The sequence below is a fragment of the Ovis canadensis genome, chromosome 2 (assembly GCF_042477335.2).
Source record: "Ovis canadensis isolate MfBH-ARS-UI-01 breed Bighorn chromosome 2, ARS-UI_OviCan_v2, whole genome shotgun sequence".
Classification (NCBI taxonomy): Eukaryota; Metazoa; Chordata; class Mammalia; order Artiodactyla; family Bovidae; genus Ovis; species Ovis canadensis.
Genome location: NC_091246.1, coordinates 9,652,369 through 9,662,994, shown reverse-complemented (window position 1 = coordinate 9,662,994; position 10,626 = coordinate 9,652,369). Strand labels below are relative to the sequence as shown.

Here is a 10,626-nt window from a genome sequence, read left to right as displayed (position 1 = left end):
TGAAGAAGGACACTCCAGCAGAAGTGATGACGGAGGTGAAGGCCTGAGAAGTCTCGGAGGTCATCCACTGCTTGGTCCCCACTCTTGGTGGCAGATGTGGCCCAGAACTCCTGATCCCTGTGCTGAACAGCCAATGGTTCCAGACAGATGACCAGAGAGAGTCCGGAGAACTTAATCTGCCACAACTGCCACATCTGGAAAATGGGTCTAATTCTTCCACTGCTGGCTGAAGGGATTGAAGGATGAGGAGACAGGTTTGACTGATAGACATCAACATGGGAGGCCTGGCTTCTCACCCCAGCCCCACCATTGACTCTGCGTGACCTTGAGCATCATATACTCTGAGCCTCAGTTTCCCCACCTGTAATATGAGGAAATTGGGTTCAGAGGCACTAGAGGCTCTTTCAGGGATGAATTTCTTTTGCGGAAGGTCTCCACACTTGGGTCAATATCAATCCTCTGAAAAACAATCTTTGGATGTCTCCCAACTGTCTGCCACTTGGCCCAGCCCTGAGGAAATAAAACCAGACTGGGGAGTGGGGAAAAGGCCCCGGGGAGATGGTCTGGGATGCCCAGACAATGCGATCACGTGCCCAGAGGATATGCTCTCTCCTGGAGAGTGGCCCAGGAACTTCTCTGGCTTCATAGCTCATTCCTCTTGGTGGAATGATTGTTTCTGGGGTCTTGGCAGCCAATGGGCCAGAGTGACGTGGTCCCCCAGGCAGGCAGAACCCAAGCCTTGGGAGATAGGCAGGCAGTGATGAGAGCCGGTGCTAACTCCAGCCTCCTCCCCTGGGAAGCAGAACTAGACTGGCATTGTCTGGAGTGGGTAGAGGGAAGGGACCCTCTTGGAGACTGCCTCATTCTCCAGCTTGGAGTTCAAGTTCAGTTTACTTTACTGAAATGCTTTGTCCTGGGTGCTGAGCATACAGCCAGGAGCAGGACAGAGGAAGACTGGTGTACCTGCAGCCCCTGAAATCGGGCCCTGTTGCGTGGCAGGTGCCTAACGAATACTTGGGAGGATCCTGCTATAGAGAGGCAGCGGGTGGGAAGGAGCTGCCTAGGCCTAGTCTGGCAGACTTGACTCTCATGTATGCATATCTGCCTTCCTTCCCCCTCTCTCATTCCCTCCCTCTCTCCCTTCCTCCTTCCCTTCCTCCTGTGGCAGCTGCTCACAGCAGGGACCCCAGCTTGTATTCACCTGTGACCAGTGCCCAGCTCAGGATCTGATGCACTTGGAAGAAGCATCCTCCTCTCTCCCTCTCATCCTTCCTGCCTCCCTCCCTTCCTTCCCCCTCCTTCCCTTCTTCCTTCCGTCCCTCTTCTTCCCTTTTCCCCTCCCATCCTTCCTTTTCTCCTTTCTTCCCCCCTCCCTTCCTCCTTTCCTCCCTCCCTCCTTTTCTTCCTTCCATCATTTCACTCAGCATCTACGGAGTACTTCGCATGAGCCAGGCACCGTGCTTCATGCTAGTGTTAGAAACTCAGCATGGCAGCTGCTTACGGCAGGGACCACAGCCTGTATTCACTACGACCCAGCTCAGGATCTGATGCACGGCAGCGTCTCCTGATTGGCTGAGCGACCAGGGGATGAACGACTCTATCATGAGACATGCACTGTCTGTACAAGTCCTCTGGGACGTGCAGAGTGAGCCAGATACGAAAGAAAGGCTCATCACAGTATGCCCAGCAGAGCCGGGCATCGGAAGATTGGGGGCTAATACGTGGCATCCAAGTTCTCCTCCCAGCTCTGTGGCACCAGTGAAATCAGTATGAGTTGAGGCAGGACTTCCTGACCTGTGCTGTCTGTCTGTCTGTCTCCTTGCTCACCTCCTCCAGCAAACTCTGGAGACAGGAAGCACCCCGGTACATGATGGGTCCTCTGGAAAGGCCTGGTGGATGAATCGGTGGAGGTTGATAGCAGGGTGGTGTGCAACCCTCTTTCTGCAGGTAGACTTCATATAGCAATTTAGCCAAACACTTACTGAGCCCTGACTAAGTGTCCGTCATTGAGCTACTGAGATCAACAGTTTCTCTCAAGATCAACAGTTTCTCTCAGAGCAATGGGTCCATGGCTGCTCTGCTTGGGCAGGAAGTAAACCATGTGCCTCAAAGTGTTATCACCAGGCTGGGAATTCCTAGCCTTCTGCCTCGTCCCTCATCTCCTTGGGCCTGCAGGGAGCGTTTGCTCAGTTCCCAGGCTGATCGCCTTCTGCCCCACAGAGACGGCCCCCTTTTGGCTGGCCTGTGAGTGCTTCACCCCTTTCTCAGGGTGGGTGATGGCTCAGTGTCTACGGACCCAACTTTCATCAAGACTGTTTGTGCCCAGTCCCTGGCGTTGTGCCAGGAGCCTACTTGGCAGAAAGACCAGGTGTGAAGGAGCAGCTGAGGCAGGAAATGAGGTCTTCTCTGTAGAGGTCTAATCGGTGTCCGTGCCTCCTCCTTGCAACTGGCCATGAGCTCATGGAAGGCCATGAGCCTCACTTCCCTTCCAGCCCCGGAGAACACAGGGGCCTCAATAATTATTTACTGCACTGGACAGATTGGTGAGCAACGATCTCCCTCTCTCAAGCTCAAGGGGCCACGATGAGGATCACGTTCAATGTACCCACTTTACAGATGAGGATAGTGAAGCTCAAAGGGGATGCCATCGATCTTTATGGGCTTCGGGGGAGGTTTCTCATGGGTCTTTGGGGCTTCCCTCAAGGAAGCAAGGCTCCCTAGGGCTCACCATGTCACACTCAGATTTGGGAATAAAATTTGGAAAAACCTTGGAACTGAGCCACTGACCTGCTGTCTGACCTTGGAGGAAATACATGCTCTTGCCTGGAAATGTCCTTCTGGCCGGTAAGTTGCACATCATCACCCACATGGTGCCATGGGGAAAACTGGGTGGTTTCTCCTCTTGGGCTCCCCTCAGTCCTTCTGCCTGAAATCTGCTCCCACCCCCTTGGCACTTTTGTGACTCTTCCACTTGAGTTGTCATCCCCCATGGCTGTAGGTTTATCCAACAGACACTTGGGAGCCAATGCCTACCTCCTCCTGGGAGTCTTCCTTGGTTTCTCTCTATCCCTCAGTCGGCTTGACAGTTCAGTTCATCTGTATCTCTCTGATGGTATCTACCACATTCTTCTTGTGTTATATTTGTGTGAGTGCAGGGGGTTCCCTATGTCATGGCAGCATCTGATGTCTCCCATACAGACTCCTTTCGCAGCCCCAAGGTGCTGACCACAATACAAATGTGTGTGTGCCCGGGAAGCAGGACCAGGTACACATTTCTTTGTCTTCACTCCATAGTGGCAGACCCTTTTCCCCCAACTCTGAACAGGGGTTAGCACATTGGAGGATTGTAGCAGTTAAAGAAATTCATTTAAATTATTAATGGTTTGAGCATCTATTTTATTCTAGGCTTTATGCTGGGTATGGGGTTAGATCTAAGCATGACAATACCATGTGATGTGCGCTACAATATGGGCTGGAGGGGGTGGCTTCCCTGGTGGCTCATTGGAGACACAGGTGTAGGAGACACGGGTTCAATCCCTGATCCAGGAAGATCCCACGTGCCACAGGGCGACTAAGTCCGGGGGCAACTACTGAGCCTGTGTTCTGGAGCCCCAGCTACTGAAGCCCATGTGCCCTACAGCTCGTGCTCAGCAACAAGAGACGCCATCTCACCGGAAAGCCGCCGCAGGTAGAGAGTAGCCCCGCTTGCCACAACTAGAGAAAAAGCCTGTGAGGCAAAGAAGACCGAGCACAGCAAAATCAACAAATAAAATAATTTTTTAAAATATGGGTGCAGGGCAGAGCTTTGAGCTTCACCTAAAAGGACAGAGAGTGTGTGAACATGCAGAAAGAGGGTTTAGGGGAGAGAAGAACCTGGGAAGAGACAGTATGGACAAGACTTTGAAATGGGCCAGCTTGTCCAGAGCCTGGGTCCAGGCACCAGAAAGAGGGTGCTCACCAGGCAGAATATGAAGCTGGAGAGGTTGGCAAAGATCTGCTCAGAATCCTTTAAAGGCTAACATTTGAATTATCATGCTCAGCTGCGAAGACAGGAATCAGACAACCCAGGTTCCAATCCCACCTCCATCACTGAACAGCTTAGTGATCTCAGGAAAGTTATTTAACTTTCTGAAAGTTATTCAGAATTTCCATTTTCTCATCTGAAAAACAGAGATAACAGGCCTTTCATAAGTGGTGGCATTTAGAACAGTGCTGCACCAGGCTCAGGGCAGGCATGTGAGCTGCAAGATACTAGCGGAAAGAAAGTCTCCAAAGGAGGGGTATTTGCATACATATAGCTGATGCACTGCTGTACCACAGAAGCTAACACAACATGTAAAGCAACTATACTCCAATAAAAATTAATAAGAAAAGAAAATACTAAGGGATGCCCCAAACCCTTAATAATGAAATTTTATATCTAAGGGGAGGGGGTGCCTAAAGGGTAGCAAGAATCGGACACGACTTAGTGGCTAAAAAAAAAAAAACAAACAAACCTCAAGGTATATAACATTTTAATGCAATATTTAAAAAATGTCATACATACACGTCAAAAAATCCACGATGAACAAAACAGCAAAAAATGTAAATAAAGGCCAGCTTAAAGGAGGCAGCTCAAAACACATCAAGGATGATTGGTCTAGGAGTTCTCAATCTTCAGGAGTCCTGGACTTCTGAAAACCCGAGAACCGGTGGCCCCTTTCCCCCAGAAGAACGCACAAACAGGTACAGTTTGTGCAGATTTGGGGGGTGTTTCTGCACGCCTGGGGCTCGGCCAGGTGGAGGTTAAGAACTCAAGTTCAACGTGGCCATGCGAGGGTGGGTCCACGTGCCATCCAGCCGCCTGCGGGTACCGCAGTACCAAGCTGAGCCTCCCTCCTGGCAGCCTCGGGTGCTCTGCCCCCTGCAGGAAGCCTCACACAGCCTTGCTGCTGCTTTTTCTAATTTGCTTGGCTCGCCTTACGCTCCCTCCTCCCCCCACCACCCTCCCCTCCTTCAGCTTGGGACTTTTCCTAAAGTTGCTGAAACCAGACACCTTGCTCGACCGAGCCCGCGTGCAGCCACGGTTTAAAAGGCTGCCTTCAGTGCCCCCTCCCCGCCCCCAGCGGAGACTTCAAAAGGCCCGGCGGGCGCCGCGGCCCCTGCACCTATGAACCGCCCCCCGCACCCGGAGCCCGTGCTGGAGTCCGAGGACGCAGAGCGGCTGAAGTTCGAGCGCAGGCGGACCCGGCGGGTGGCGCAGCCCAGCGCGCCCATGCCCCTCCCGGTGCCGCTGCGCTCCGAGCGCCCGCGCCCAGTTTAGGGAAGGGGACCCCGCACCCCCGCCCCCGCGCCCGCTCCCGGGGCTGCGGGGACCCATGAATACAAATGCCGTTAGGCGCCCGAGGAAGGACCGACCGTCCAGCCTCGCACCTAGGGATCCAGTAAGTGCGCCGGGGTTCCTGGAGCGCTAGGGATACGGGTGTGTGTGTGCGTAAAGATACGCGCGAGTGGGGAGGGGGTGCACGTGCGAGGAGTGAGTGTGTGCCCTCCGCGTGCAATGGGCACTAGCGGAAAGCTCTGTGCAGCTGGGGGTAGGGCGCGAGTGTGTGTGCACTTGGGCAACGTTGGGTGTGTGCGCACGTGAAGGTATGTATGAGAAGTATGCACGCGGCTGTGTACGTTGGGAGGATCTGACTAGGCTCGTGTGCATTTACGCGCATGTAAGCACTAATGTGCATGCATCTGCGTGTGTGGAGTCTGGGTGTGCGCTCGATTCCAGACACCCCAGGGTGGGTTCGTGTGAGCCCAGAAGGAGTGCGTGGCTGCGCTTGCATGTGAGTGAGTGTGTGTCTGAACTTGGAGCAAGTGTAGAAATGTGTGGGAATGTGAACAAGCCGTTGGAGGTGGAGGTGGAGGGGCTTCTAATGCCAGGGTTCGGACTGGACCTGGGAGTCTGCGAATTCGCCAGGTGCTTGTGGCGTCTTCAAGGCGTGCATTTCTGCGCTCCGGCGGCGGGGGGTGCGGGGTGGTCTGAGTGAGACCTTGGTCTACGCTGAGGTGGGGAGGTAGGTTAAACTCGCGTTTCTTACCTCGTACAGAGGAGAGAGAGACCTCCTGCTTTGCAGGCAGACACTTTATGGTCTGAGCCACCAGGGAAAATTAGGGAGAGAGGTGACCAGCATTTAAGAAACCCACCCATTACGTGCCCAGGAAAATCCGTTCTCCAGGATGCTGTGAATCTGAGACGAAAATAGGGGTGTGTGTGTGTGTGTGTGTGTGTGTGTGGTGGGACACTGGTTGCTGTTTTTATGAGAGTCAGGGCTGGTCCCAGATTTATCCCTGGAACTCCTTGGGACCTCGGGTTCCTTTCAGCAGTAGTATGTCCCCTTACCTCCTCTATCTGCCCCCAACTCAGGGACTCCCAGTCTCACAAAGAGGTCCCGAATCTCCGAACTGCGAACATCCTGCTGTACAGTCTTGGCCGACCCTGTCCTTTCTGTGAATCTCAGTTTCCCCATCTTTACAAGGGGGCTGGGGGTGGGGTGTCCCCGCGGGACAGTCGTGGGCTCGCGGAGGCTGTGTCCCCGGCTGTGTCCGGCAGGGGGCAGCAGGGGGCAGCAGAGGGCGGCCCGGCGCGGGGAGGAAAGAAGGTGGAGAGCCACCGCGGGCCGAGACTTTAAATCGCCTTCATTTCCCCCAAATCCTTCCTTTTCCTCTCCTCCCCCAGGCCGGCGGGGAGGCAGCTTCTACCGCCCTCCGCGCGCCCTCGCCCGGCCTTGCTCTGTCTCCGGGGACCGCCAGCAGCCCGCCTCCAAAAGTTTGATCATCTTTTTTTTTTCTTCTTCTGCTTCTTCTTCCTTTTCGGTGGAAGCAGAAAAGAGCGAGGCAGGGGCGAGCGCGGCGCCGGGACTCCTGGGACCATGGGCCTGGCGCGGGCGCCCGCGGAGCTCCGGCCGCGCTGCCTGCTTGCTCGGGCGCCCCTGGGAGCCGGACTGCGCTGGGGGCGCGGGGGCCGCGCGCTCTGAGCCGGCCTGGCGCGGCGGGGCGGGGGGCTGGCGGCCCCATGGGGCGCGCCCACACTTGCCCCCCGGGCTCGGGAGCATGAAGTAGGGGCCCGCCATGGGAGCGGGATCGGCGCGGGGGACCCGAGGCACAGCGGCGGCGGCGGCGGCGCAAGGGGGGTGAGTACGGGCTCGGGGACGCCCCCTCCCCAGCTTCTGGCGGCTCCAGCCCCGGGGCAGGCTGGGGTTCCCCGCCGCGCGGGACGCTTCCAGCGGAACGTCAGCTTCCTGCCCCTTCCTGCGCCCCTGCAGGGCGGGCCGCCAAGGGTTAACGCGGGCAGCGCCCCCGGCCCGGAGAGGGTTGGCGAGCCGAGCGCTGCCCGCCCTGCCCCGCCTGGCGCGGCGGCCGGATCGCGTTGGGGCGGGGGCCGAGCTGGGGAGGGTCGCTGCAGAGCCCGCCCCGGGGTCGAGATTGAGGGCTGGGGGTGGCGCCTGGAGCGGTGGGCGGGGGAGAGGAGGGGGCTCTTTGGATGCTTGGGGGAGGAGGGGTCTCCGTGTTCCAGTTGGGTGTCCACAGGTCCCCAGCCTGTAAGTCTCGGTTTCTGTCTATTCTTGGGAAACCGTCTGCAGATTTCCAAGACTCCTGCTTCTGTCTCGGTGTCTGTGTGTCTTTGCACGTCCCCTGTTTCTGGAAGTCGCCGGGTGTGTGTCAGTCTGTTTGGGTCTGTGTGTCTCGGCGCTTCCTTGCTTGGGGAGGGGCGGGGGGGGCGGTGGGAGTGGGGGTGGTCCTGAGTTGCTGTTGCTTTCCCGTCATGTGTGTTAGAAAAAGTGAGAACCAGCATGTCAGGGCAGAAAGGGCCCGGGGAGATGACTAATTCGAACCCCTCTTGGCACAGATGTGAGCCCCCGCGGGCCCCTGAGGGCCAGGGAATCTCTGGTTCCCACCCTGCGGAGTAGGAGTTGTAAAGAGTGAGCGTGTGCAGGAGGAGTCACTGGCGTGGGTGTGTGTGGGAGTGAGCAGGCGGGGAGCAGCCCCTCCGGACCCCACGGACTGTGCTTCATGCTCACCGCCTGCCTGGAGAAGCAGAGAACTTGCTCCCTGCCCATCCTGCCCCCAGGAGCAGGGACTGTTCCCAAGAGGCTGGTCTGGGTTGCAGCTCCGCCCTACCCCACCGAGTCCTGCCCCCTCTGCGCTGGGATCAGGGGGGCGATGCCGCCCCCTTTCTTTCCCATGTCTTGGAAAAAGCTGGCTGGCTGAGATTCTCCCACACCCCCCTCCTCCCACCGCAATGCATGCACACACACATACACACACACACCCCCCATTACCACCACCACCACCACCAGTAAGCGCACTGCTGACTCATTTTCTCCAGAAGACCCTGTGCCAGGGCAGATGCCAGTGGTTGGGTAGAAAAGTGGTGCCAGGAGAGCACCCCACAGTGGGGCCCAAGCTTTAGGCAAGTGGGCAGTCACGTGGCTTTGAGGCCCAGCCTCTGCCTCCGTTGCTGGTGCAGTACCCCAGATGCTATGCCCTCCGGTCTCCTGCTCTTCTGCACCTTCCAGATCAGGTTCCAGGACACTGTTATGGAGCATCCCTGGCTTCTCTTTGCTTCTCCATCCTCCCTGTCCTCAGAGCACTCCCCCCCTTCCTTATGCTTCCATAAGCCTACTGTACCCCACCCCCCACCCCCCAGGCTCAATCCGGTAGCCATCAGCAGCCCTGGTGTTGCATTGGTGGGGACCCTGCCCTCCACATGTAACCTCCTGTCTGTCCCTCTCTGAGCACACTCTACCTGTTACTTTATTGGCATATTCTCTTCCTCCCTCTCTGTGTTTCAGGGACCCTCTTGATACCCCACAACCTGCCAGACCCACGAAATGCCATTTCAATTGATGGTGGAAACGGAAGCAAAACATAAACTCACACCCATGAGCCGGGAGAGCATGGCAGTCAGGCCGTGTGAATCCCTGCCTCTGTTCTGCAAGCTGGGGCAGGCGCCTTGCCTTTCTGCTTCTCCTTTTTCTTGTCCCCAAACAGGCATCTTCATTTCCAGCAAGCAGGGTTTGGTGAGGATTAGTGGGGCTGTGCTTGTAAAAGGCTTTTAGAGCAGGGCCTGGCATATAGTAAGTGCTCAATAAACGGCAGCTGCTATTTGTATCATTATTCACTTCATCTTGAATGGATGTGTGAGTCAGCTGGAAAATTCTGGGCTGCATCCTGTCCAGACAGATGACCTGTCTGTGTTCCCATAGAAGAGGTGTAAGGTGTGAAGAAGGCCTGGGCGTGGCTGTCTGGGCACATAGGGCCTGGCCAGCCCATGGAGGCAGGTGGGACAGGTCCACCCCTCTTCTCTTTTCTGTGGTCCTTTGGCCAGCATCCTTCCCAGCTCACTCCATGGACGCAGAGCCAAGCCCAGAGACCATGGGTCCACTTGGCCTCATGTTTCTATGCCCCGGGTCTTAGCTTGAGCACTCAGTGGATGTTCAGACTGGTATCAGTCCCTGAAGTTCCCCTGTGTTCTTGGGTAGCAAGGATGGAGGAAGAAACCATGCAAGCCAGCTGCAGGTTCTGGCAGCCTCGTGCTCCAGGAGTAACCGCTTTGGGTGTACTGGCAGAGGGCTTTTTTTGCAGGAGAGAGGAACACCTGGGTTCCCTTCTTGGAGGGCTTGGTGGCCAGGCTGTGTCTCCAAGGTCAGGCTCCCGAACTCATGGCTTCCGTTCCGGCCGCCTTCTGCTGTCTCTGGCCCCTGTGCTCTGGTCTTCCCGACATTCTGGAGCCCTGGCTTCGCTGAGCCAAGGCCCACGAGTCAGCGGTGAAAACAGAAGTCTGGAAGAACAAAGCTCTGAGCCAGCGCAGGCACTAAACGTTATTAGCAGTAGCCTAAATAGGATTGGAACGGGAGCAAAAGAATCGGCAGGGCCTCCCTCTGGGAGCCAACTTTCCAGGCCTGGAGCTTACTTAGATGGCTGTTGGCTCCCTAGGCTGCATCTCTGTTCCGGTTGGTGAAGGCTGGGACTCTGGTCTCTGGCAAGTAGGAAGTCCCTGTAAGTCTTTGATTTCTTCTTGGGATGAGTCAAGCGAAAATGGGCTGCTAAGTAGTGGAATCAGATGATGTGTGTCACTGGCATGCTGTGTGGCTTTGGGCAAGTTGCTTCCCCTCTCTGGGCTCCAGTGGCCCATCTCTACAAAGGGGATGAGACTAGAATCTGGCCTCGAAATGATCTCAGAGGACCGTCTCCCACTCTATGAAGTGAAGTGAAAGTCGCACAGACTCGTCACAACCCCACAGACTATATAGTCCATGGAACTCTCCAGGCCAGAATCCTGGAATGGGTAGCTGTTCCCTTCTCTAGGGGATCTTCCCAACCCAGGGATCGAACCCAGGTCTGCCACATTGCAGGCGGATTCTCTACCAGCTGAGCCACCAGGAGAGCCCACTTTATTCGCACTCTACACTCCCTTGCTATACTTTGGCAGTTTCTGGGTCAAGTGCACAAGGAATCCAGGTCTGAGAGGGTCAGTTGCATTTGTTGAGGTGAATGAAAGGGAGACAAATATTTTTTTAAATAGCTCTTTCAGGGCTGAAATTCTCGAGTTAGAAACCATGGTGTTAGGAAGCTTAGTTGAAGGGGGTAGTC

At 56.1% G+C, this 10,626-nt stretch overlaps 1 protein-coding gene across 3 annotated transcripts in view; it reads left to right on the top strand.

The window, feature by feature from the left end:
• Window positions 1–5,352: 5,352 nt before the first annotated feature.
• COL27A1 (collagen type XXVII alpha 1 chain) overlaps window positions 5,353–10,626 on the top strand; it is a 151,306-nt gene continuing 146,032 nt past the window's right edge. For 2 of the 3 annotated variants that reach the window (XM_069573855.1, XM_069573853.1), the window contains exon 1: window positions 6,609–7,163. In XM_069573855.1, coding sequence (XP_069429956.1) covers window positions 7,102–7,163 — 62 coding nt within the window. In that variant the 5' untranslated portion in view covers window positions 6,609–7,101. Of the gene's footprint in view, window positions 5,424–6,608; window positions 7,164–10,626 lie in introns of those variants that run through there. The other variant, XM_069573854.1, reaches the window with a different exon arrangement.